Below are 25,294 nucleotides of genomic sequence, written 5' to 3'. Positions count from 1 at the left end.
GGACATCATCGCTAGAACTCGCACATCATGTCAGCATTCACGCGCTTCATCGCGGCGACGTCGTCCACGTTCCCACGCCAATGCCTTACAGGGGGCGTACTCTTTGCTACAGGAGACACGATCGCGCAACAGCTCGTGGAGAAGCGGGGTCGGAACCACGACTACATCCGTACCGGTCGTCTGGCTCTCTACGGCGGTGCAGTCTTCTCGCCCTTGGCATCGATCTGGTTCGGTCGCGTCCTCGAGCGCGTCCAGTTCTCTTCCAAGACGGCCAACATCGCAACCAAAGTCGCGCTCGATCAAGGCATCGCCTCGCCCGCATTCGTAGCCGCCTTCTTCTCCATCACCACCCTAATGGCTGGCGGCAGACCGGCGGAAGCAAAACAGAAAGTCAAAGACAACTGGTGGCCCACCCTCAAGACTGCTTGGGGCCTCTGGATCCCCGTTCAGACCCTCAACATGGCCCTTGTCCCCGTTTCGTCGAGATTGCTGTTCGTCAACGTCGTCAGCATCTTTTGGAATACGTTCTTGAGTATGAAGAGTGCAGGGATGGAGCCCACGAAGGAGTTGGAGAAGGGGATCGAGTTGGTCGAGGCAAAGGTGGACAAGTTGCACTAAACGAGACAACGCTGGACCGAGGGCCAAATAGATCAGTGGTGGTGCAGACTGCTCCTTCTCAACAAGTCTCTAGACTCTCATTCATCATACCCCGCACAAGACAAGCACACAGCGCACATGCAATCCTACGATGATTCGACGCATTCTCGGAGACGATCGGTGCATTTCCAAGAAGTCGAAAGGCATGGTCACACTCACTTACAGAATCACGAGAGCTGCGCCCATTCGGCTGTATAAACGGAACATCGACGCATCAAGCAGCACCTCACATTACGGCATCTTGTTCTACTCACTGAAACTACGGGCCGATTTGTTGCGGTCCCGTCCTGACTCGCTCGATGGCGCTCACCAGCGCTAGCTTCTTGAAAGGCAAAATTGTGTGGATGAGCAACGCGCAGTGGGGTCGGTAGTGATACAAGGGGGCATACGAAATGGTGTTCTTGAGTGGGACTCAACTGAGAATCTGGCAGCTGGCGATAGGATAGATGTGTCTTGTGCGTCGTGTTGACTCGTGTACGGACTCGTTGTGGCTGTCTAGACGTTGATACCCTCGGCGGCGGCGAGCGAATCGACAATGACGAGGCGCCAGAGCTTGTCGACAAACGCTTCGGCTTCGTCTGCCAGAACCTGTATGGATCGAAGATGAGAGGAGACATATAATCAGTAATCGCTTCAAAGGGTCTTCATACTCGATGGCAATAGTGAAACTCACTGGCTCGACCTGCTCCACGAGCGCCGTCGCGCTCGACTGATTCTGCAATGCCTCGATGATGACCGTCACCAACTCATCCACCTTCTCGCCGAGACTCTCTTCGATCTCGGCATCGGCCCAAGGCCTGTACTTGAACTGGATGATTCGTTCGTCGACGTACTCCCACTTGGGCGACTGTGCGAACAGCGATGCCGTATCCTTGGGCAACGTGTCTGCCAGCTGAGCCAATTTAGCCGCCTTGACGTCTTCCGGCAGATCGTTGTCGAGCTTGATGTGCTTGAGTCTGCCTGTGCGTTTGGACTGCTCATCCTCGTCGGCGTCGCCGAGCACAGCCGGTGCGGTCTTGACTGCCACACCAGCGCCGTGCTGCGCACTCGCCCCATTCGTCGCGATTGCAACGCCAGCACCAGCGTCTGCTTTGTCCGCTTTGCTGTTGCTGCCGGCAAAGTTGAACTTGATCGGCGCAAGCGCACCGCCTTCCTGCACCAACACGCCGGACGCGCGCTGCTGCTCGGTGAGTTTTGCCATCTCGGCAGCCTGCACTGCCAAGAAGTCCTCGCTCTCCTGCTGAGCTCGAGCCTTCTCTGCGGCTTCGGCGACACGATCCCTTCCGTCTGCCTCTTCCTCTCTGCGTCTCGCCGATGCGCGGAATTGACGCCATCGTTGTCGGTCGGTGTAGAAAAGTTCCTTACGTGTCGCGCTGTCGTCACTCCAATCCTCGTACCTTCGGAGCATGGCAACACCTTCGCGCTCCCACTTTTCCGCTTCAACCTGCTCGCGGTCCTGCTCCTTGTCCCAATGCGCAAGACGTTGACGTTCGCGTACAAGATAGGCTCGTTCGGCATCGGCTGCACGAGCTGCTGCTGCCGCTTTTTTGCGTTCTTGTCGTTCCTGCTCTGCAAGCTCGTCCACTTCCTCTGGCTCGCGCGCCGCATCTGTCTTGGGGTCGTAGGAAGCAGCGTGGAACTCGACGGGTCTGCGATAGCTCTGCGGGTCGTCGGCTGGGCGGCCATTCCGTGTAGAGGACGAGGAAGACGCTGCTGCTGTAGCCTGCATATTCTCCCTCCTAGCACGCTCTACGGCTCTCTGCCTTTCGTATTCTGCTTCTCTGCGTTTGGTCTCGGCATCTCTTGCCGCGGCTTGCAGACGGAACTGCTCGATCTCAGAAAGCACGGTAGCTCGCTGATCTTCTGGTAGCTCCTCCGGTGGAAGATCCTTGAGATGATCAGGAACGACGTAGCCAGGCTTTGAAGGATCAGTCTCGACTTCGGCATGAGGATCCGACATCTTGCGCACGATGTCCTTGACTGCCGCCAGCGCTCGACCCTCTCTTGACCTGTCATCGGAGGAAGCAGTGCGGCCCTGCTGATAGTTGTCCAAGAAGCGCTTGGTGCGCTCGTCTGCCTTGACGAGAAGCTTCTTGGACGGCGCCGAAGCTTCCGCTCCCATCGACGGCAGCTCTCGTCCGTGGAGCACCTCGATCGCGCGAAGCACCGAGTCCGGATCCGCATACTCGGCGAATCCAAACGCCTTGGTGGCCCTCTTGAGGGATCGGAGGTTGCCGCACGCTTCGAGCAGCTGAGTGAGCCACGAGTCGGAGATGCCGGGTGAAATGCTGCCCACAAAGAGCGTCGTTGCGCCTTCAGGACCCGAAGAGGATGCAGAGGAGGAAGCATGCTCGGGAAGAGGACTGCGTGTGTCGCCGTACGCAGGTGTTCGTATGCTGGGACTGCCGTAGCCAGAATGAGGTGAGGCAGAGTGGCCGCCGTAGCCGGGTGTGCTGGAGCTGGAACTGCCTATGCCTCCGCGTGGTCTTGCTGGTAGCGGTGCCATGTTGGGGTTATGCGAGCCCTGCCAGTTGGATCCATGGCCGCGGCGCGACATCTCCGACCGTCTATGCTACCTCTTTCTGAGCAACGGACAGGGGAGCGTTGATGTCTTGATGAGACGACTTGAGGGTGCGGGAGAGGTGAAAAGGATGAGAAGAAGACCTGCGGAAGCCGGCTACGCTTTGACGGCACCAAATTTGAGGAAGAGGGTCTCGTCTGAGGATCTGACCCGATCTGACACTGCAAAGTCCGATCTCGTTCATGTTTGTGAGGGTGACAGCGTGGAAGGGACAAGCCCTGCTCTGCTCAAGGTCAGTCGATTCTAAATTCCACCTTGAAATTCACGTTCCGCGCTGTGCTGCCTTGCAAGTTGAATCTTCTTGAGACAGAAAGCGAGGAGAGCGAAGCCAAGGTGGCTCGACCGGCCAACGCCCAGCCAATCCGCAGATTGCACACGCCCTCCGCTGCTGAGCCTCTGAATCTGTCTCCACGCTGCCAGGTGTCGTGTTCTCGAGACAGCGTGAAGAATCAGCTGCTCACCACTCCTTCCTTCTCATCATCACGCCCGTCCTCGCCTCTTCGCATCTCTGCTCACCGCCTTCATCGAGCAGGTGCCTCTTGGTCCACCCATCCATCCATCCAGCGTCCCACCAATTCCAGCCATCTCGACTCGGTCGTCTTGATTCGTACCGCATCCACCCAACGACTGGAAGGCGCACTACCACGACACTCATTTCGTTCACGCAGGTTGCGACCAACTGTTCGCCTCGCACCACAATATGGCTCAACCGCCGCCTCAGCTGCCTCCCGGCTGGGTCTCGCAGTGGGACCAAAATGCGGGTCGTCAGGTTTTTGTAGAGACAGCGACCGGCCGAACCAGCTGGCAGCCCCCCTCCGCTGGACCCGGTGGTGCGGCGCCTTCGCAACAGCAGCAGCAGCGTCCTACCCACCCTCAAGGTCAGGCGCGAATGTCGATGCCTTCCATCCAGCCACCATCCGGCATGCGAGGCCCGTCTCTCAGTCCCATTCCACAGCATGGTCCTGGCGCTCCTCTCAGCCCTTCTGCTGCGGGCTCTCCTTCGCAGGCTTCCGTCGGTCCTGGTGCTAGCCGAAGACGCGCCTACCCAACAGCTCACCTCGCCGCCAACAGTATCAGCTATGCCGGTGGGTTTGATGCTGGTGCCACTGCTGCTTCTGGTTACCCCGGCGCCCAAGATGCTCAGCCTCAGCTCTTCACTCCTGGCGCTCCAGAACAGGCTCCCTCGCAGTACGGTGGTGCCGCTCAGCCTGCTCCTGGCGCTCCTGGCATGTCTCCCGCTCCTGGTGCATCAGCTGTTGGCGCTGCGCCCGGCTACGCTGCTGGTGGTGTCCATGGCCTCACAAATCAGTTCCAGGGCATGGGCGTGGGCGGTGGAATGGGCGCGGGTGGTATGGCGCAGAAGCTCAGCACTCTTCAGACCGTCAACATCAGCGGCGCTCAGCCCAATGTCAACGAACTTGAACGTCCTCCTCCCGAGATCCGTCTGCCGCCCAACGCATGCGTCTCGACCAACCCCAAAGCCAACGCCGATCCTTCCTACCAGCGATCCACGCTCAACGCCGTTCCCACCACCTCCTCGCTCCTCCAAAAGTCCAAGATCCCCCTCGGTCTCATCCTTTGTCCTTATCGCTCTGTGCGTGAGGCAGACGGTGACGAGCCCGTGCCGGTCGTGACCGACACCGTCATCGCGCGTTGTCGCAGGTGCCGAACCTACATCAACCCCTACGTCACCTTCATCGAGAACGGCAATCGCTGGAAGTGCTGCATGTGCAACATCAGCAATGAAGTACCTCAGCTCTTTGACTGGAACTCGGAGACCAATCAGCCAGCAGACCGATGGCAGCGAGCCGAGCTCAACCACAGCGTCGTCGAGTTCATCGCTCCTCGCGAATACATGGTTCGACCTCCTCAGCCTCCCGTCTACACGTTCCTCATCGACGTCAGCTACCAGGCCATCAACAGCGGTATGGTCGCAACCGCTGCTCGCACCATTCTCGAAACGCTCGACCGCCTGCCCAACTCGGACAACCGCGCCAAGATCTGCATCATCGGTGTCGACACCAGCCTTCACTTCTTCAGCATCACTCCCGAGAGCACTGAACCCGAGATGCTCGTCGTCAGCGACCTGGATGACGTCTTCCTGCCCAAGCCCAACGACCTGCTCGTCAACCTTACTGAATGCAGAGCCGGTGTCGACGCGTTGTTGCAGAGGCTAGGCGACATGTACAAGGACTCGCTCGTCACGGGATCCGCGCTCGGTGCTGCCTTGCAAGCTGCGTACAAGCTCATCTCGCCCATCGGCGGTAAGATTATGGTGCTCACCGCCTCGCTCCCCAGCGTCGGACCTGGCGCGCTCAAGAGTCGAGAGGACCCCAAGCTGCTCGGCACTGCCAAGGAGAGCACCCTTTTGGCTGCGGCATCCACCTTTTACAAGACCTTCCCCATCGACTGCTCCCGATCGCAAGTCTCGGTCGACATGTTCCTCTTCGCGCCCTCGTACACCGATGTCGCCACGCTCTCGTGCCTTCCACGCTACACGGGTGGTCAGACCTTCTTCTACCCGGCCTTCCACGCCGGCCGATCTGAAGACGCTGTCAAGTTCTCGCACGAGTTCTCTGAGGTGCTCGCCAGTCCCATCAGCTACGAGGCTGTGCTGCGTCTGCGAGCCACCAAGGGTATTCGCGCCACTGCCTTCCACGGCAACTTTTTCGTTCGATCCACCGATCTGCTGGCTCTGCCCGCTGTGCCGCTCGACCAGAGCTACGCCATCGAGTGCGAGATTGAAGAGACGATCACCGCACCCTTTGTCGTGTTCCAGTCGGTGGTGCTGCACAGTACCAGCTCGGGCGAGCGTCGGATCCGTGTCGTCAACCTGGCGCTGCCGACCACCAGCTCCATGTCCGAAGTGTATGCCAACGCCGATCAGGTCGCCATCGCCACGCTTCTGGCCAACAAGGCGGTGGAGCGTGCGATCCACTCTCGACTCGAGGACGCTCGCGATGCGCTGTTCAACAAGCTGGTCGACGTCTTCTCGACGTACAAGTCGACCATGACCTCGGCAGGCTCCGGCGCCAGCCCTCAGCTTGCGATCGCGCAGAACATGGCGCAGTTGCCATTGCTGGTGCTTTCCCTGCTCAAGCACGTCGGTATCCGACAGTCGTCTTCGATCCCGTCGGATCTGCGTGCCTACGCTCAAGCACTGCTCACGACGCTGCCGGCGCAGCAGCTGATCCCCTACATCCATCCGAGCTTCTACTGCCTGCACAACATGGCCCCCGAAGCCGGCACCACGGTGGCAGAAAAGGGCTTTGTGATGCCTCTCAAGCTCAACCTCACCTCCGAACGATTCGAGCGTCACGGGCTGTACCTCATCGAAGACGGACAGAACATCTTCCTCTGGGTTGGTCGCGAAGCGGTGCCGCAGCTGTGCATGGACGTGTTTGACGTGGCCAACTACGGCACGCTGCGCGGTGGCAAGACGACGCTTCCCAAGCTGGACAACAGCATGAACCAGCGCGTTAATGCGATTGTACAGAGGATCAGGGAGAGCCGACGAGGTCCCTACCGCCCGCACCTGTACGTGGTCAAGGAGGACGGCGAGCCGAGTCTGCGCCTGTGGGCCCTGAGCCTGCTGATCGAGGACAGGTTCGAGCAGACACCGAGCTACATGCAGTTCATCGGTCAGCTGAGGGACAAGGTGAATGGCGGGTCGTAGACGGGTCTCGCATGTGTCGCAGATGAAGAATGTCAAATACCAGTTCCGCTTTCTCTATTCTACGCCCTCAAAGTGTGACAAGGTGAAGTGACGAGCCTTTGAGCCAACTTGGATGCTCTTGTCGCGTGGTTGAGGAGCGCAGGCGGAATCCTAAATTTGGAGCGCAGCGGGGGAAGCAGAACCGCGCAGCGAACAAAAGACGCGCCGCTCGCTCGCCCGCCCAAAGAGACCAACACCTGGAAATTTGAGTGTGAGTGCTGGCTGAAAGAGCGCTGCGCTGCGCAGAATGAGATGAAGAGAGAGCGCGCTTTTTCCATTCATTCATTCCCGAGCGAGCCTGTGCGCTTCTTTCCTTTCCGCAACCCAACACCTCCGCATTCCGTCGCTTCTTCGTTCCGCTCGCCATCATCACCCTGGACGACCCAAATCGACAGCGCAACAGGAGAGCGAGCAGCCTCGAAGTCCTTTCCCCTCTACCACCCGCACTCGTAGAATAGAGAGCAGCCCCTCCTGTACAGGTGCGGATACAAGCTTGAGACCGGAGACATTCAAGAGCTACGCAAGCCCCTCGAGCGGACACACGAGCGCCATCTCATCCTAGCATCAGACAACACAACGAGCCAGCCGTATAAATAAGCCGCCATCATGTCGAAGGAGGACGGCGTCAAGGAGCCTACCTACGACGATTACGTCGAGCGGTACGTTTGCGCAATCGACACTGGCTTGCCCCCGCCAGCTGCTCGCTCGACGTCTTCCAGCCGTTCGAGCGTTCACTCGGGGCATGCATAGCGGAAAGACGAGCCCCATATACTGACAACACCCTCGAACGTTTGACGCCGCAGAATTCACTACAGCGACAAGTACAATGACGATGAGTGGGAGTACCGGTATGTCTTCACCCTCCCAGCCCGCACCCATCCTCAGACCCCTATTCTGAGCTTCATTGTCAGACCCTCATGCTGATTTCACCCTCCCCTCCCTTTTCGCCCCATTTCTCCTTCCGGCTGACGTTTCCGCCAACGAACAGCCACGTGATCCTCCCCAAACCAATGCTCAAGCTCCTCCCGGAAACGTACTTTGACCCGTCGGAACCGGGCGTGCTGCGCATCCTCAGCGTCAAAGAATGGCGCGACATCGGTATCACGCAGAGCATGGGCTGGGAGCACTACGAGGTGCATGCGCCCGAACCGCACATCTTGCTCTTCCGCCGCGAGAAGGACTTTTTGGAAAAGGTGAGTTGATAAGCCTCTCACAGTGGCTTGCGGTCATGTCAGCCTTGCGCTGCGATTGAGCATGGAGGCGGAAAGATGAACGGACGTTGGAGAGGCAACCACAGGACGGGACAGGAGCTTGCAACGAGGAGCAGCGGTATTCAAGCGTTTGTTTGGAGGCATTGAAAACGACGCCCAGATCGCAGCCACATCGCAGCAACGCTCACCCATCACCCACGTACCTCACTGACCGCCCGCTTCCCCTCTTCTTTTGAAAAACAGTACCAAGCAGCACAAGCACAGCAGGCAGCAGCACAGGCGCAGGCCAACGGCAAGAAGTGAGGCCTCGTCACAAGCAGAAACAGTGTGGTGTACAAATGCAAGACGATTCCTGTTCCAGATGTGGGTGTGTGCGGGGGGTTGGTGAGGTGGGCGAAGAAGCTGTTTGGACGGGTGTGGTGTGGTGTGCGAACGACGCTTTGATAGCTGGACAGTTTCAGAGTGGACGTGCGGGTCAAGGACGTCGCTGACCCAACACGGCTCTTCTTGTGATCGATCGTGGGGGCTGGTTTGTAAACGACTCTTCCCTTGCGAGCCGGCAGCCGGCTTTCGCAGCAGCATGTCTTGAGATGAACAACGTCCGGCGCTGAGCCCAGCGAGACGGCCGCACGGATTCTGATGCTTGTCCGTGCGTTTGGGGCTCACACAGATCAACTCGACCCAAACACAGCGGCTCGATCAACCACACACCTCGTCTCGATGTCCAAAAAGTAATGCAATTATCGCGTCTAAGAGTATCAATCCTCCAATCCACCAAACGTATGCGTGCTCCCATTCAAGCTGGGCGAATACTCGTACTCGCTGCCGGCCATGCTGGTGCTGATCTGACTGGGAGTCAGGCTGGGAGTAGCGCTGAGGCGTCGATCCCCCGAAATGCTGGCGGCGGGATCTAGCGACGGACGGTGGGTGAAAAACGGCCCGTTTCGATCGAGTGATGGGCTATCCAGGGTTTGGGTGGAGGGACGACGCGTGTGTGGGGTGGACCAGGAGGAGGGGAGGGTGGGGGGTGCGTAGGATAGCGCGGGCGATTGTGGTGGTAGAGCACGAGGGCAGGGGCCGTTGGACAGTGAGGTCTTCATGGGTGTGGAAGTGGCACGATCCGTATCGTACCCCTCATCGTCGTCGGCAGGTCTGCTCGCCGAGTGGGCAGACAGCCTGGCACTCGCGGCGGCTGCCACGGCGCGCGCTCGTGGCGGAACAGGAAGTGAGGAGCCGTTGGTAGACCCAATAGAGCTGTCTCCGCTATGCCCGCTCGGACCGCCACCCCGAGTCGCGGCCTTGCTGTCCGTGCTCCTCTCACCCGACGGCAAAAGAGGCATCTTGGCAATGTTTCCATTGGCATAGACCATCCCGTCCACCTTTGCATCTGTATCCGTGGTAGTCTCGGCTTTCTTGAGCAGCGAGCTGGATCGGGTGGGTCTCACCGTCCCGGTGTCGCGCCGCCTCGCCGATCCAGATCGCTCAAGCTCGGGATTGGCAATGCCGCTCTTAATGGCAGCCGCGAGCTTGGTCGCATGCTCCAACCCGGGACTCGTGTGGCTCGTTTCGCCGGTTGAGACTGATCGTGCGCTGATGGTGGATGGCGTCGCATAGCCCGAACCTGAACCAGAGCCTTGACGCGAACGAAGACCCAGCTCGGCAAAGTCCCGCGCAATGACGGACGCGTGGTCTGCGGACATGCCGGAGCGCACACGGCTCGCCTTGTCTACGGATCGCGCACCGACCCGGTCAGCACCGCGCTGTTGGAAATCGTCCGCACTCCGGTTGACGCGGGAGTCGACGTGGAGCGGCTCGTCGTATGTCACGCCACCGGGGCGGAGCCAGTTTCGAAGATTGCGTCGCGATTTCATCCGCGGGACCTTCTCCCCTTCCGCCGACGAAGAGCGGGCGATGGCACTCGACTCTGCCGTGGTTGACTTGGAGCTCTTGCCCTTAGTAGCTGCTGGTGCTGCGCCGAATCGTGGTGCAGTGGCGATCCCGCGCCCTGGCACCACTTCTCCGTACACAACCCGGACGTTGCGTGTCATTTCGTCGCATGCTACGGACTCATCCGCCTCGTGCTCGACATAGAAACGCTCGCGACCCGACAGCTCGTGCTCGATCCGGCAGAGCCACTTTTCGGCAAAGTCGCGATGACCTTTGTAGTCCCATACGCCATCGAGCATGGCTCGTACGACGCCGTCTTGGTCGATGATGAATGTACACCTGCCGTCGATGAGGCCCATCAACCCGCGACCTACTCCCCACGCATCCATGATCTGGCGGTTCTCATCGTGCAAGATCCGAAAACCTAGATGGTGCTCGTCGACGAAGCGCCGCGATCGAGAGGGCGGGTCCTGGGAAATACCGATTACCACCGCATTGAGATCGTTGAAAACGGGCGATGTCCCCACGGCATCGCGGAAAGAGCACGACTCCTTGGTGCAATGCGGCGACCCGGCCAGCGGGAAGAAGTAGAGCACGATGGGTCGACCGAGCGAGATGGTGGAGTGGAGCGAGACTTCGCGCCCGAGATGATCCTGGGCGACGATTTCGGGTGCGAGCTGCCCGATGAGTGGAGAGGCCTTCTCCTTGGCCGGAATGTGAAGAGCTGCGCCGGCTGCGGTGATGATGCTGCGCTCGGCGGCGATGGGGAAGGCGGACACGCGCGGGAGGTGCGGCATGGTCGGAGGGAAGCCGATCGATGTCGGTGGTTCTGTGTTCCGTCGGTAGTGATGAATGTGACCTTTTGTCGGATGAGCCTAGTCAGCTGGACTCCAGCGTCGAGTGTCGAGACTGAAGCCGTGCAAATTTAAGTTTGAAACGGCATCAAGCGCTGCTGGCCAGAGGCGAGGATGCTATGTGTGACTGAGCAGAGATATAGCAGAACGCTTCAATTGCTGTCTAGGCGGTTTCCGAAATGGAATGCAGAGGTGCAGGTTAGATCCGACGAATGGCTCCTCCTGATGGAAGCGATGCTGTTGATGCTGCTATATAGATTAAGCGACGATGCTGAGGCTGAGAGTATGTCTGCGGTAGCTCTTGCTGAAGTGTCGGCTCAATGAAGGTTGAAGAGTACGAGGAATGCCGGGTAGATAGAGCAAGTGAAGGCGAGCCCGAATTAGAGAGGATGCAGAGAAGAACGGCCAACGGTATTATAGAGAGCGTATCTAGAGATGTGAGTAGGAACGAAGGATGGTGATGATGGCGATGAAGACACACAGCGGTATCCGTCGGAAACAGCGAAGAGGGAGGAGTGGCAATGCCACAATCTCGGATCTGACGGTCTCGCGAGCACGACGGACGCTGGGCAGACAATGAAAGTCAAGACTTGGCTTGCCGTTTTTCCCTTGGCGAGCGCGGGAAGGTGGGGAAACGCCCTCTTTGCTGCTGCTGGTGCTGCTGCTGCTGCTGGGTGGAAAATTTCTAAAGTCCGTCTGGCTGCGACGCCGTTGTCTTTGCGAATTCGGTGAACCAGTTGCCGTGTCGCCTTGTGATGCTTGCTGCTGTGAACCGTTGGCCTGGTGCGCCATCAAACAAACGGCCTGGAACAGGAGGTTTCGGTCGTTCCGAACTAGAGACAGTCGCACGGCATCAAATCGCTGGAGCTACGTGACGAAGCGAGGTTGAGTAAGCACTTGGCACATCCTCTCATCGCCCAGACTCAAACCAGAGCTGTGTGCAGGCACACACGATCGACCTCGGAAACCCATCCGAGTTGATCCATGTGCTTTTGTGTATGACCCGAGGCTTGTGCTAATATAAGGGTTCTCACGCATTTCCCACGGTCGACTTGTTCAGCACTAACGCAACCCACACTGCAGGCTGTCAGGAAACGCAGATCAAGCTTTGCCGGCCATGAAGTGCTGCAGCAAACAAAGCCAAAAAGGTGGCAACCCGAGTGGCAGCATCTTGCAGGTGTTTGTCCACAAAGTCACAGCAACGCCGGCACAAACGCAACGGCGAAAATCCTTTTCCCCAGAGTCCATCTCGGATTCCTCTCCCTCGCTTTTTGGCGGTGCCGAGAGTTCCAGGCCTTCCAGAAGCCATCTCGTGCTGACTCAAATGATGACCATGATGATCCACGGCAGACAGCGACCGCTAACACCGAACAAACTCTGTTTGCCCAAGTTCGTCCGACCCTTGGCTCCGCACTATTGTCCTCGCCCTATTATGGAAGCCAGATAAGGTTTTTGTTGGACCCACAACAGAAGCTTACACAGTGGTGAAATGGTAGCGCGGAACGGAAGCGAGGCGCAGGCGAGACCAAAGTGACGTCGAATGGCAGATCCTGCAGCCAGTCTCACCTTTCAAATTCCCTTCTGAAATGCAGATTGACCGGATTGTATTGACACCGGATTAATTGCTTCGATTTGTATCTGGTGACGGCGGCGCAGTTCGAATCCCGGCAATTCGGCCTTTGAGTCGGGTTCATATCGAGGTAGAGCGACGCCTTCGTCGGGTCAGTCTCGGTGTTCGCCCTATATCACCACGAGGCTCTCGCGCTCCTCGAGCTCGCAACGTGGTAGCCTCGTTCAATGCTTGCAGTGCAACTCGTAGATCATGGTCACCTCGACGATCAGCTGCCACTTCGAACGAGGCGGCCGCAGCTCGGTTCGGGTGCAATTCATATGTTTCAGTGCACTCTTTCCTCCCGGTGCGCACCGCCTTGCCTGTGTGTGTCACACCGAAAACTCTGCCCACGCGCAGATTGGGACCGCGGCTCTCGTTGAAAAATGAGAACTTGTTAGACTGGCACTGGGACGTGAACGGCAGGGGCGCTGCTTGAAGAGCGAGCTGGTGCATTTTCTGACATTGTTAGACCCTACGGACGCCGAGGCTGGCTGGCGCTGTTGGAAGCGCCTCGAGCCCACAGAGACCCACCCAACCTATCCTTGTCCCGCTGAGGCAACTTGTCATGCCAATGCGATGAGACAGGTCCATCTTCCACTTACGGCATGAAAAAGGATCCGGAACGAAGCGTAGTACAGTCTGACAATCAATCCCAACGGGAGCGTAGAAAGGGCAAGAAATCCAAACACCTGAAGCGGTGTCTTTAGGATGATGGATTACTATTCAGCAACATTAAGGGAAGACAGTAGGATGCGACGTAGAAAGACAACAATAAATGCAAGAGAGATGGGGACGACAAGTGCAGGATGGAGCAGCGATGACAATGTGGGACTGAAATGAGAAATGAAAGAAGAGGAGCGCACGAGTGCCAGAGGGAGGTCCGGACGGATCGTGGTCCTTTCTTGCCCAAAGTATAGTAAACGATCTTTTGAGGTTGATGAGTGGTGAAGACCGCGAGTGGCCCTGTCAATCTAGACGGGCGCAGACGTCACGGCTTCCATCCACCTCCGCGCTGTGCGTTCGAGCGAGCCGCTTAGGTCCACCAGTTGATGGGGATCATACCGGCGTCCAGACCCGAGAGCTGCTTGAAGGCACCCACCGAGAGGTCGAGCGAGTTGCCGTCGCAGGTAGGGCACGTGTCTTGAATTGTGGCCTCGATAGTCTTGCCGTCATGCTGGATCCAGATGGGCTTGCCGCAAAGACCGCTGTTCATCTGCGCGCTGTTGACGGCAACAATGACGGCGTCGTCGCTGTTGTAGTTACCACAGGAGCCGGGGTTGCCGTTCTGGTAGAAGTAAGTCGCATCTCCGTTGCCACCCGCTCGCTTCTCCATGGGAGCGGCAACGACGGCGGTAGCGGCAGCAAGGGCCGAAACGAGGAGAGTAGAGAACTGCATGGTGTATAGAGTGTGTAAGAGGGTCTTCAAAGAAGAGGATGTGATGTGTCTAATGTTATGAGAGTGGTTGATGGAGGACGAGGGAACAAAGTGGATTCAGACCTGGTCTTTATACGATTGAGGTCGTCCTTGAAGCCGTCGTAGAAGTCTGCAGCCGATGAGGGAGCGTTTTGAGGCCTGCTCGCTGCAAAGCACGGCTTATTCTCCAGACCTCATGACAACCTGACGCTGTAGGAACGACGGAGAAGGCTTCAAAAAGTTTTGACGTGCATTCAGAAGCATCTTTCGCCGTGCAAACGACCCGGTGCTTGATTGTGACAGTGTGTTTCACGACATCGTCCAAAGTAACACGAAACGTCCGGCAGCGCTGTCCATCGAAAAAATTTGGGGGGCCCAGACGTCAACTCACTGCGAGCAGTGGCAAAAGAGCTGGACGGACGTCGTTCGGTGAGTCAAGAGTGGAGGTGGGACAATGCGAAGCCCGGCATGACAGCAGACGGAGCAAGCAATCGGGACCGGCAGCTAGGGCGGAAGTGACCATCGGCTGTGCTGCACAGCTGACGAGTTCGGTGCAACGAGGGGCCATCCCTGGTCCTGATCGTTGCAGGGGGCTGCACTCTATGTTGACCGTCCATCCATCGCGTGGCTTTGCGAAATCGGAACGCTCGTCTAGCGTGAAGCGAGCTGATCCTCAAGTTCCTCTCGGAAGATCGACATCATAGGGCGCGAGATGCAGAAGCGAGCGAGTGGGTCTTGGCCGTGAACCCACCTGCCCCTGAAAGCGACTTGCTGCTGTGTCGTTGAAAGCTGCAGATCACAAACCTTCCTGATCGTGCGTTCCTGACTCGAACATCATTTGAAAGTCGATACGACTGCGGTAGGGCGATGACGGAGGCGGCGGACTGCGGGCGGCGCTGGCAGCTGCGGCGGTAACGGACAGCTTTCAACCCAGACTGCTAAATTGGGATGGAGCACCCTCGAAATTGTGGCAGCAGCTCGTGTTGCCCTTTGTTCCCTTCCTCTGGTTCCTCCTCACTCAGGCCCAGCGGCAGATTTTGAGGGGGCCGGCCGACCCCGTGTCCAACCTTAAAATTTGCCGTGCGTCACGATCATCGACTCTCCCATGCGTGATGCCGACTGGCCCCGTAGTGGTCGGCGTCCGCTGATGCACAGCTCTCAATGCCCGACTTTGGGGGTCAACGCCCCGTGCTTTTACTGTCAAACGCCGACGTCTGCTGCAGCTGGGCGTAGGTGCGGGGTGCGGCCGTCGGCAGAGGCGGTGCTGCCTGCTGACTCGCACCGCTCTGTCGCGCTGATGTCAAAATCGAGGTCCCAACTATTGCGATTTAACCGCGTGAGCTGAACCTTGCCGTGACGACGAAGTGTCTGAACTGAAGCGATGTAGGTCGAGCTCTATGTACAGCCGGATACATCCGGCAAGGGAATCAAGCTCGGGCGATTCGAGTGCCAGAAGCATGTCAAAGTGCAGTCACCGTGGGGTCAAAATTCGAGACGTCATAGCGACATATATCAGTTAGAAGCTCGCCTTCCGAGGAAGCTGCAAACGGAGACCCGGTTGAAAGCGAGAGTTTCAGCAGGCAGGGCGTCGCCGGCGTTGTCAGCGACAAGAGTCGAGCCAACCTTGGCCGCAGAGCTCGTCGCAATGGAGGGAGCGCACGCTGACAAGGCACAGCCGCGATGATCGCGTGGCTCTTTCGATTCAACACGAGGAAGCGGGATGACTAGTAGTGAGAACCCTAGTCTAGGTGACCCCGAGCCTCGTGCGGGCCTCGATGCTGCTCCACTCATCAAAGGGGGCAGCTCGGCAGCAGAAGGCGACATGGACGAACCCCAGTTCTCGTTTTGTGACAAAATTGGCCGTGACCGGCGGGGGATTGACAGTTGAACCCCGAGAGCAGGCCAGAATCAATCACTGCAGCTCGCCAGGCACGGCAGTCTTGGTGGTCGCCGACCGCGTGTGAAATGATCCGCAGCTCGGCAACCCTTGAAATTCCAATTGACTGACGTAGCCTCGAGCGAAACGATGGACAAGCGAGACTGTGTGTCTCTGTTGAATTGAAAGCCTTGTCGTCGGTCACACCAACAGCACGATGATGACTGCATGTGCGTTTGGGTAGCAGAGTCGTGGATCGATGCGGATGCACTCGCGGATCAAGCAATCGCGTGACATCGACCATTGCTGCGAGAGCAAATCATCTGTTTGCTCGTTTCAGATTCGAGGGGGCCTGTCGTCATGTCATCCACGCCTCGTCCGATAGAAGCTGTGCGGCCTTCATGCATCCTCACCATCGAGGGGGTCCGCTGACTGCCACGAGGGGGAATTTGGCCCACGCGCCCGCTTGAAATGGGCGTCTTCGCTCGCCTCGTGTATCAGAGGGACAGCCAAGTCGCCGAGGTGTTGATGGAGGCCGAAGATCTGGCGATCAGCGTCGGTCGTGGGAGCCTGTCTCCCGATGCCACGAAGCTATTCGAGCATTTCAAGAGAGTTCGACTTAGGATGACCCGGCCCGCTATGTTGTCGTAACAACACAGAACTCGGCGCAAGACAGTGTCGTCGACGTTCAGCTTCTTCCTTCTATGAAAGGCCTCAATATCCATTTTTGCCTCTGAGTAGCTCTCTTTTTGCGGATGCGCGGTTGAGAACGGGAGGAAAGGTGATTGCAAGTGTGTGGGCTTACTGAGTTATTTTTGCGACCTTCTTTTTCAGACCGACTATTTCATCCAATGTTATTTTTTCGCGCTCGATAATATTTGAAACGGCAGGTGAGCAAGTCTAACAAGCCCATCAACTCGCGGACGATCGCCGATGAGTCGTCTGTCAAGCTCTGACGTGAACTCGGTCAGATCAGACGTCTCAACACGATCTCGAGACGCGAAGAAGGGCGCTCAAGTAGAAGACGGCTCGGCAGCCGACAGCACGATCGAGCGGGGCTGACTCGCAGGGCTTACTGTTTCAAACGACGAGCAGAAGTTTGGCGATCGACGGAGACTTGAAACGCAGGAAACTCGGAAAGAGGTTCCGAACTACTACGAGCATGCGAGGGCGGATCGACAAGCGCACGCCCCTTCGACCCTTCGAAAGCATGTGTTCAAATCCTGGTTCCTCGCTTGCATGGTGAAGCCTGCTGCATCGAAGACTTTCGCGCCCTGACAGCCAGCACGGAATCGATATGAAGGGCGGCTCGGCCAACACAGAGGCCAGCGATCCGACGCGACAGCCCCCCTTTGAAAGCAGCAGCAGACCGTCATCACCCTGCATCGCATTTCAAATTACGGGCCTGAGCTGCGATCAAGGGTTCGTTTGTATACTAATTTGTAGTCTCACCATGAGTTGATTTCAAAAGCAACTCTCTCACGTCCTGTCACGCCTTTGGAAGATCAGAAGCCGTTCTGCGAGATCAGAGAGACAAAGATGCCACCAACGAGCAGAGCATGGCGTCCGCAGGGCATGAGACAGCAGAGGAGGACTGAATCCGCATCCAAGTACGGACGACGCCCCGAGGCCAAGACAGAGAACAATAAACCTCGACCGGGGTCCCGCATCGCGACCGGCGTGTTGGCGCTTGATTGCTGCTTGGCCAATCTACAAGTCACCTGGCCGGCCTATGCCTCCTCTCTACACCTTTCTGCCTAGATTTGTGAGTCCAAGCCAACACTACCGATGAGAGTCCAGTGTAGAGCGTCTGGCTGATCAATGTGAATGTCACCTTGGCCCCTCTCCCGCCTGTGTAGCCCCTTGCTTTCCTGTCTACGAGCCTGCCCTACGCAGGCAAGCGATCTCAAAGAAAAACACGTTTTAAACCCTCAATTTCCATCAGCCAGCCAGTCAGCCAGTTAGTCAGTCACTCAGTCAGTCAGGGTCTGTGTGTTTCAAAATTCCCTGTCAAAAATCCACAGAAATCACACGCAGGCAGGCCAACGCGAGATGCATCATCATCCTCAGCTCTCTTGGCTTGGCCTCACCGTTGAAATTCGCACCCACCACACACACACACACGTTTGGCTGGTTGACTGGCTGACTGGCTGGCTTGGCTGGCTGTGCTCGAAATTTCGCATCGATCTTCCGAGGCGCTTGCTGGCCAGTCTCCGCCTGTCTGTCTCTGTCTCTGTCTTGGCTTTTCTGCTTTTGACCGAGACGAGACCCTGCCGTCATCTCTCCTATCGTTCCGCCGCGGCTGCAATCCACCCACACCTGCGCCTTCATCTTCGCATCCTGAACCCCTCCTAACCGATCGACTCAGCTCGTCACACATCCTCACACGGACTCCTTCAACCCTCGCAAACTTGGCGGATCGGATCATTCAGTCGAATCACCTCGGACCGAGATCGAAGGAACGACGGTCATCGCTTGTCAGATCAACAACACAGCAAGCAACTGCCATCGCGGAGCCATCGTCACCATCTGCAACCTAATAAGCAGCCTTTCTGCTCTCTTTTGGCTAGGCAAGCGCCGCTGCTCCTTTGTCGTTACGTTCGTGCTCCATTCTGCGAACGGCTCAAGATCGCTAGCCAGTCGTCGTAGCTAGGGTTTAGTCTGTCAACTCAGCGTCGCCCAGCGCTATCCTAAGCAGCAAACATGGCCGCTCCGGCTTCGTCGGCCTATGCCTTCCATCATCGCTTCGATGCTGCACAGGGAAAGGATGCATCCGCCTCCGCTGGGCCCCTTCCCAACCCACACGAAACGGAGCACCTCGAGTATCCCGACCTCGATGCTGGTCAATTCTACTCTTCAGCGGCAACACATTCCGTGCCAGCAACCACTGCTTCTCAGCTTCCCGACTTCCCCGAGTTCAAGAGCTTCGACTCCAAATCCGAGCTCTTCTCCACCACCAACTCCAACAACAACTTCTTCCAACAGTATGCACCTCCATCGGTGGCTTCAGCTGCGCTGGTAGAGCCGCAATCAGCTCAGATCGAGGGTGAACCCGAACCGGACCAGTCCGCCATCTCCTCTGCATCAGCATTTCACGACGACGCGCCAACACAGCCCGCCTCCGCGGTTCAGCAGGGCCACCTTGCTTCCGCGCCACTTCAGTCGATAGAATCGCAACCAGCGGCTAGGAGCGGCGACTCTTCTTTGCAACATCGGCCACTACAGGGATACCCGTCGACGGAGTCGCAACCGCAGCTCGAGCGTCACTTCTCCTCTGCGAGCTCGTACGTCCAGCAGCCTTCCATCCAAAGCGCCAGCCACGACTCGCAATTATCTGCCAACCGCAGTCCACTGCCCAAACCTCCTACGTTGCCCAACTCTCCCCCCACACAGCCCTCACAAGTCAACGGAGCGCCCTATCAACCAGTCATGCCTCCGCAGAGCCCTCCAGCTCCGCGTGCGCCGCAACTGGCTTCCAACTTCTCACCCGTGCGAGCACCAGCCCCACAAAAGGCGCTGCCTCAATCTCCTCCCAGCGCTCTCAACATGGCCGCACTCAACATCAATGGTGGAGAGCGTTCCAGCAACCAAAATTCACCTGCACAATCAAATCTGCCTCGTGACATCAACGGTGACCCCATCCGACTCAGCACCTTCCCCGGAATGCAAATGCCTCCTGCTGCAGGCCTCAACGCAAACGGTCATCAGGCGCCCGTTCCTGCGAGTGTGCTCAACGACGATGACGGCTTCTACCAGGATCAACAGCATCTCAACCAGACCAATGGCGCGGGCTTGCCTCAGCAACGCAATCTCGACAACGTCACCGCAGGCGTTCGCCCCTCGTCCTTCTTTGGCGTCGAGGGCGACTCGAGTTCCAGCCTCGCACAGGAATCGGCTTCCATACCTACCACCGTCAGCGACGCGAGTGCACCTGGAACGCGCGGCTCTTCCTTCCGCAATGACCCAGCACCGCGTGGTATCTCCACTGCCGCAGGCGGCACTGGAAACGGGCCTATGCCCTCATCCAGCGGTGGATTCGGAGGTCTGGGTCCCGCAGGCGCAACTCGTCCCGCAAGCATTGCGCCTTCTGTCGCCAGCGGCCCTTTGCTCGACCACAGCCATCTCAAGGTCGGCCAGAAGGCATCTTTGCTCAGCCACGGAAAGACGCTCGAGCTGTATCGACTGAACGCCAAGAAGACCAACGACCCCAATCTCATCTATGAGCTGGCCGTCTTCATGGTAGACGCTGCCAAGACCATGGGTACCGAAGAGGACGGTGCGGCCCCCGTCGCTGCTGTCAACGGGCCCAACAAGGTCGAGACACAGAAGGAGGAGCTCATGAAGGAGGCCACCGGACTGCTCAAAAAGATTGCCGACCGAGGTCATCCCGACGCGCAATACTTCCTGGCCGACTGCTACGCCAATGGCATCGGCACACGCACAGGCAAGCAAGATTTCGGCCAGGCCTACACCTACTTTGTCCTCGCCGCCAAGCACGGTCACCCAGATGCCGCCTACCGTGCCGGCACCTGCTACGAGAAGGGATGGGGCTGTCGAAAGGATGCGGGCAAGGCGCTCCAGTTCTACCGCAAGTCGGCCGCGCAGAATCATCCCGGATCCATGTATCGACTCGCCACTGCTGAGCTGAACGGCGAATTGGGTCTTAAGAAGAACGCCAAGGAAGGCGTCAAGTGGCTCAAGCGCTCCGCCGAGGCTGCCACACCCGAGTTCCCGCACGCCCTCCACGAGCTCGCATTGCTGCACGAGCGAGGTATCGACAACGTGCTCTTTGTCGACCCCGAATACAGCTGCGAGCTGCTCGCGCAAGCGGGCGAGATGGGCTATGCGCCTAGTGCCTACAAGCTCGGCGTCAACTACGAGTACGGACGCATGGGCTGCCCCCAGGACGGCGGTCTCAGTATCCACATGTACAACATTGCCGCGCAGCAGAACCATAAGGAGGCCTGCTTCGCCCTCACTGCCTGGTACCTCGTCGGTGCACCCGGCATCTTGCCACAATCGGACACCGAAGCCTATCTGTGGGCCAAGAAGGCAGCCGAGCAGGGTCTCGCCAAAGCTGAGTACGCTGTCGGCTACTTTACGGAGATGGGGATCGGGACCGTCAAGGACCTCGCCGAGGCCAGAGCGTGGTACAAGAGAGCCGGCGACCACGGTGACAAGCGTGCCAACCAGCGTATTGCAGCGCTGCAGGGCGTTCGCGGCGGGCCGGTCGGTCTCGCGGGCGTTGGTGCAGGAGCAGGACAGGCGCCAGTCAACCGACAACAGCAGCGACTGGAGCAGAGGCAGGAGCAGCGCGAAAGTATGCACGAGTTTGGCCGAAGCGCGCAACCCACGTCGGCACCCTTCCCTGCCTCGACGGGACCCAACACGCAGCAGAGCTATCCCTCGCCGCTCGCCATGCGAGAGGCTCAGACGGCGCAGCGAGAACAGCAGTACCTCGCCAATGTGGCGGCCAACGAGCGAGCTCAGGCGCGTGCCATGCTGCGACACTCTCCTTCGCAGCCGGAGATGAACTCGCCCGTCTTTGCAATTCCTTCGCCCTCGATGGGTCTGCCTCGTCCACCGCCCATGCCTCAGCAGCAGCAGCAGCAGCAGCCCCATCAGCCACAGCCTCCACAGGGAGGCCTAGGCTCGCCGCCCGTACCCTTCTCGCAACCGCAGGCGTACCCATCCTATCCGATGGCCGCCAGCGCGGCACCCTCGCAATCGCCTATCAGCGGTCCTGCGCAGATGCACAACCCGATGTTCCCTGCTTCTGGTCCACCAGGACCTCCCGGGCCTCACTTTGCAGCGCGACCTGGTATGGCCGGCGCCGGTCCTGGTGCCTTTGGCCCGCCTGGTGGTCCCGGTTTCGGTGGCCCAGGCTCGGCGATGCCTACTCCCCCTGGACCTAGCCCGCCTGCGCAAGGTGATGCTGGCAAGGAGGACGACAAGAAAAAGAAGAAGGGCTGGTTCAGTCGATCGTAGGCGCTCATCTGGTTCGGTACTCGGCGGTGTTGCTCTCGTGCACATCCTGCATTTCTATTCCCCTCAATCTGTGTCTGGTTTTGAACAATTCATTTCATGCTTTCTATCTGGGCCGGGTCTCGATGTGAGATACCTTGTGATGTGAGATGGTCTCGCTGTGGCCGAGGGCGGCTCGTGAGCGAACGTCGAGATCTCTGCAGTGGATCCGTAGAGTGAGGTGTACTAGACGTCATTTGACGATGATGGCGAAGAATGTCGGTGCTCCGCCACGAATGCTGCTACAAGTCGTCCACCTTGACATGCCTTGTCTTAGCTTTCGGATCGACGAGATCCTTATGCTCAAGCACAAAGACCCTGTTGGCCGGGTGCTCTGCTGCACCTTTCTCGCCACATCTTTTGATCAGCTGCCGCGGAGCTGTGAGTGTGTAGGGTATAAGATGACGAACGACGACCACGGCCGAGATGAATGAAGCATCGGACCTGCTACATCTGCGTGCTATCACCGCTACACATGCCTGGTCTCGGCTATTGGCTCGGCCATGATCTTTTCCCAATCAACCTCCCTGTCCTTGACCTTGTCCACCAGCCCCACCACGCAGATGCTGTCGCCACGGAGGATGTACAACCCAAGTGGCACCTCTTCTACCCCCTCGTCAGCGCTGAATATCCTCTCTATTGACGAGGCCAGGATAATGCTCCCGACAGCATCGGAGCCGCGAAGTGTCCCGACGATGACGCGCCCGTCTTGTGTGATGACGAGCACCTGCTGGTCGACGTACTGCTGGAGGGCCGACATATTGGAGAGGTCTGTCCTGAGGAGCGTGGGAAGCCTGACGAGCTTGTTGGCGCTGCTTGGCTGATTTCAGCCAGCTCAATAAAGGCACGCCCTATGAATAGAGTGTCCGTGCCATGCGATGCCTGCGTCGAGACTGTGTGAGGGAGAGGCCAGGGCGTATGGCGCCGTCGGATGAAGCTCGAGTGTGATTCTCGAAGACTGGCTGTCTTGACTTCGGGACTTTAGCCTGCGAAGGTATGGTACCTGTCCCACCTTTTATCTGTAGAGCTCCGCTTCTTGCCGCTGTATGCGACAGACAGAGGCGAGGTTGGTCCGTGTCGAAAGAGCTAGAAGCGCGATCGAGTGATGATGGATGTAGGTTCGATAGTCGTGAACGACAGGAAGAAAGTGAGAGAAGTGGAGCAATTCACATCACGTGTTAGAGTGGGAAATCGGCGGTGGATCTGCGCGATTCGAACGGCTGCACAAGGCGATGTGAGCGAGAGAGAGCGACCAAGCAGCTGTCCACGACTCAAAGCTCGCGTTCGGAAGAAAGTGGGAAATGGAATTGGAAATGCGCACGAGCAACTTGAACAGCATCATCGTCGTTTCCATCTCTTCACATCGACACAGTCATCGCTGCAAGGACATCCGCACCATCCGCCAACATGCTTGCCTCTCGAAGCATGCGCGCGGCCGCTGCGCCTATGCGCTCTTCCATGGCAGCTCGAGGCTTGCCAACAGCTGCCCCTGCGTTCACACCAGCTGCAAGACCCTCTTCGTTGCTCGCCTCGTCAGCATCACGAGTCGCAGCTAGCTCTGCATTCGCACAGGCCGGACGACGCACTCTGTTCACTCGCGCACCACCGACACCTCTCGCCCGCACAAAGCAATTCATCTACCTCGTCTTTGCACTCGCAGCGGGTACCTTCGGTGTCGCCTACTATGCCGACTCTCGATCGGCTATCCACCGTTGGATCGCCATCCCCGCCCTGAAAGCCTTCCTCGACCCCGAATCAGCGCAGAAGCTTGCCATCAAGATGCTCGAGACCGGTCTTGCACCTCGCGACATGGTGGACGACGATGCCGTGCTCGAGACGGAGCTCTTCGGTAGGAAACTGTCCAACCCTATCGGTCTGGCAGCTGGGTTCGACAAACAAGCTGAGGCTATCGATGGCTTGCTCGATCTCGGATTCGGCTTCATCGAGATTGGTAGTGTCACACCCGAGCCACAGCCAGGCAACCCCCAACCGCGCTACTTCCGCCTGATCGAGGACAACGCTTGCATCAACCGCTTCGGCTTCAACTCGGATGGGCACAATGTCATCCTCAGCCGTCTGAGGGATCGTGTCCGAAGGTGGTTGCTCCACTCTTCCAGCGTCTCCAGCTTGCAAGATGCGCTGGTCGGATCGCCTGATCATGCTACTCCTGATGCTAGGCAGCTCATCGCCTCGCATCCCAAAAGCACTTCGGCTTTCGTCGATGCAACCGATCTGCCTCGCAGCTTGCGACCCGCCAAGATGCTCGGCATCAACCTGGGCAAGAACAAGACCAGCAAGGAGGAGAGCGTCGACGACTACGTCAAGGGCGTCGAGCGTCTGGGTCCGTATGCGGACATGATCATTGTCAACGTCAGCAGTCCCAACACTCCCGGGTTGCGTCGTTTGCAGCGTCGCGGCGTGCTCGAAGACCTGCTCACCCAGGTGGTCAAGGCTCGCAACGGCATGGTAGAGTCGCACCTGAGCTTCTCGAACAAGAAGGTCGAGGTGCCCCTACTGGTCAAGATTGCGCCAGACCTGAGCGAGGAGGAGCTCCACGACGTTGCCGATGCAGCGCTCAAGAGCGGGATCGACGGGTTGGTGATCAGCAACACCACCATTGTCCGACCTACGTCGCTTCGATCTTCTGAGCACGTTCGCGAGACTGGCGGTCTCTCAGGCCCTCCTGTCAAGCCGCTTGCGCTCAAGGCTTTGACGACGGTGTACAAGCGTCTGGAGGGCAAGCTGCCCATCATTGGCTGCGGCGGCATCGCCAGTGGTCAAGATGCGCTCGACTACGCCAAGGCAGGTGCGAGCGCTATCGAGCTGTACACTTCGTTCGGCTACCAGGGTGTGGGTCTGCCGCGCCGTCTCAAGGACGAGCTGGTCGAGCTGCTCAAGACTGAAGGCAAGACGTGGAAGGAGGTGGTTGGCACAGGCATCGATCTGTCCAGCGTCGAAATCTCGGCACCCAACGCCGAGGTGCCCACCGGTTTGCACCCCGGCAGCGATGCCGCGTTCGAGAAGAGCGTTGCTAGCGTCAAGCTCGAGCTCGACGGTCTGCGCGAGAAGTTCGGTCTCAACCAGACGCTCACCAAGGAGAACCTGCAGAGCTTCCTGCCCACCCGTGAATCGGATGCCACCTACTACGACCTCATCGAGAAAGCCCACTCTGCGCTCGGGCTCGAATTTGCCGCTGGCGAAAAGACGTCGCTCATCGCGCCCTCGTCTACCGCTGCGCCGACGGAACAGAAGCCAACGGCGGGCGAGAAGCAGGTACAGATGACCCAGGAGCTGCTCCAAGATCCGCAGGTGCCGACCATGAAGGTCGAGTACAGGGACAAGACCAAGAAGGTGTTTGGCGAGACCACGGCGGGTAAGGTGCTCGAGGCCAAGGAGAATGCTGCGAATCGCGAGTTTGGCAAGATCGACAGGACGAGGGTGGTGTAAGGACTCAATCAAAGTT

At 58.3% G+C, this 25,294-nt stretch overlaps 9 protein-coding genes across 9 annotated transcripts; 5 read left to right on the top strand and 4 right to left on the bottom strand.

Annotated features, from left to right (window-relative positions):
• Positions 1-27: 27 nt before the first annotated feature.
• Positions 28-618, top strand: PSEUBRA_005853 (Mpv17/PMP22; the record flags this gene model as incomplete). Its single annotated transcript, XM_016439280.1, has 1 exon — positions 28-618. One exon carries the CDS (start codon positions 28-30, stop codon positions 616-618), a length of 591 nt encoding a protein of 196 aa, XP_016290034.1.
• A 534-nt stretch (positions 619-1,152) lies between these two features.
• PSEUBRA_005852 (PWI domain protein) lies at positions 1,153-3,214 on the bottom strand (the record flags this gene model as incomplete). The annotated part of the gene is made up of 2 exons (XM_016439254.1): positions 1,153-1,245; positions 1,331-3,214. 2 exons carry the CDS (start codon positions 3,212-3,214, stop codon positions 1,153-1,155), a joined length of 1,977 nt encoding a protein of 658 aa, XP_016290033.1.
• A 724-nt stretch (positions 3,215-3,938) lies between these two features.
• Positions 3,939-6,914, top strand: PSEUBRA_005851 (WW domain protein; the record flags this gene model as incomplete). The annotated part of the gene is made up of 1 exon (XM_016439265.1): positions 3,939-6,914. The coding sequence occupies one exon, from the start codon at positions 3,939-3,941 to the stop codon at positions 6,912-6,914; it is 2,976 nt and encodes a 991-aa protein (XP_016290032.1).
• Positions 6,915-7,559: 645 nt separating this feature from the next.
• Positions 7,560-8,467, top strand: PSEUBRA_005850 (Cyclin-dependent kinase, regulatory subunit; the record flags this gene model as incomplete). The annotated part of the gene is made up of 4 exons (XM_016439274.1): positions 7,560-7,612; positions 7,757-7,801; positions 7,942-8,146; positions 8,408-8,467. The coding sequence occupies 4 exons, from the start codon at positions 7,560-7,562 to the stop codon at positions 8,465-8,467; spliced, it is 363 nt and encodes a 120-aa protein (XP_016290031.1).
• A 455-nt stretch (positions 8,468-8,922) lies between these two features.
• Positions 8,923-10,848, bottom strand: PSEUBRA_005849 (Alkyl hydroperoxide reductase subunit C/ Thiol specific antioxidant; the record flags this gene model as incomplete). Its single annotated transcript, XM_016439255.1, has 1 exon — positions 8,923-10,848. One exon carries the CDS (start codon positions 10,846-10,848, stop codon positions 8,923-8,925), a length of 1,926 nt encoding a protein of 641 aa, XP_016290030.1.
• A 2,702-nt stretch (positions 10,849-13,550) lies between these two features.
• On the bottom strand, positions 13,551-13,913 carry PSEUBRA_005848 (RlpA-like double-psi beta-barrel domain protein; the record flags this gene model as incomplete). Its single annotated transcript, XM_016439250.1, has 1 exon — positions 13,551-13,913. The coding sequence occupies one exon, from the start codon at positions 13,911-13,913 to the stop codon at positions 13,551-13,553; it is 363 nt and encodes a 120-aa protein (XP_016290029.1).
• Positions 13,914-18,510: 4,597 nt separating this feature from the next.
• On the top strand, positions 18,511-21,795 carry PSEUBRA_005847 (Sel1-like protein; the record flags this gene model as incomplete). The annotated part of the gene is made up of 1 exon (XM_016439262.1): positions 18,511-21,795. One exon carries the CDS (start codon positions 18,511-18,513, stop codon positions 21,793-21,795), a length of 3,285 nt encoding a protein of 1,094 aa, XP_016290028.1.
• A 505-nt stretch (positions 21,796-22,300) lies between these two features.
• PSEUBRA_005846 (Ribonucleoprotein LSM domain protein) lies at positions 22,301-22,591 on the bottom strand (the record flags this gene model as incomplete). Its single annotated transcript, XM_016439222.1, has 1 exon — positions 22,301-22,591. The coding sequence occupies one exon, from the start codon at positions 22,589-22,591 to the stop codon at positions 22,301-22,303; it is 291 nt and encodes a 96-aa protein (XP_016290027.1).
• A 647-nt stretch (positions 22,592-23,238) lies between these two features.
• PSEUBRA_005845 (Dihydroorotate dehydrogenase, class 1/ 2) lies at positions 23,239-25,278 on the top strand (the record flags this gene model as incomplete). The annotated part of the gene is made up of 1 exon (XM_016439241.1): positions 23,239-25,278. One exon carries the CDS (start codon positions 23,239-23,241, stop codon positions 25,276-25,278), a length of 2,040 nt encoding a protein of 679 aa, XP_016290026.1.
• Positions 25,279-25,294: the final 16 nt, after the last annotated feature.

Source organism: Kalmanozyma brasiliensis (assembly GCF_000497045.1).
Source record: "Kalmanozyma brasiliensis GHG001 unplaced genomic scaffold PSEUBRA_SCAF7, whole genome shotgun sequence".
Taxonomy (NCBI): Eukaryota; Fungi; Basidiomycota; class Ustilaginomycetes; order Ustilaginales; genus Kalmanozyma; species Kalmanozyma brasiliensis.
Note: the sequence above shows the minus strand (reverse complement) of the source record. Positions and strands in the feature narration are given on the sequence as shown.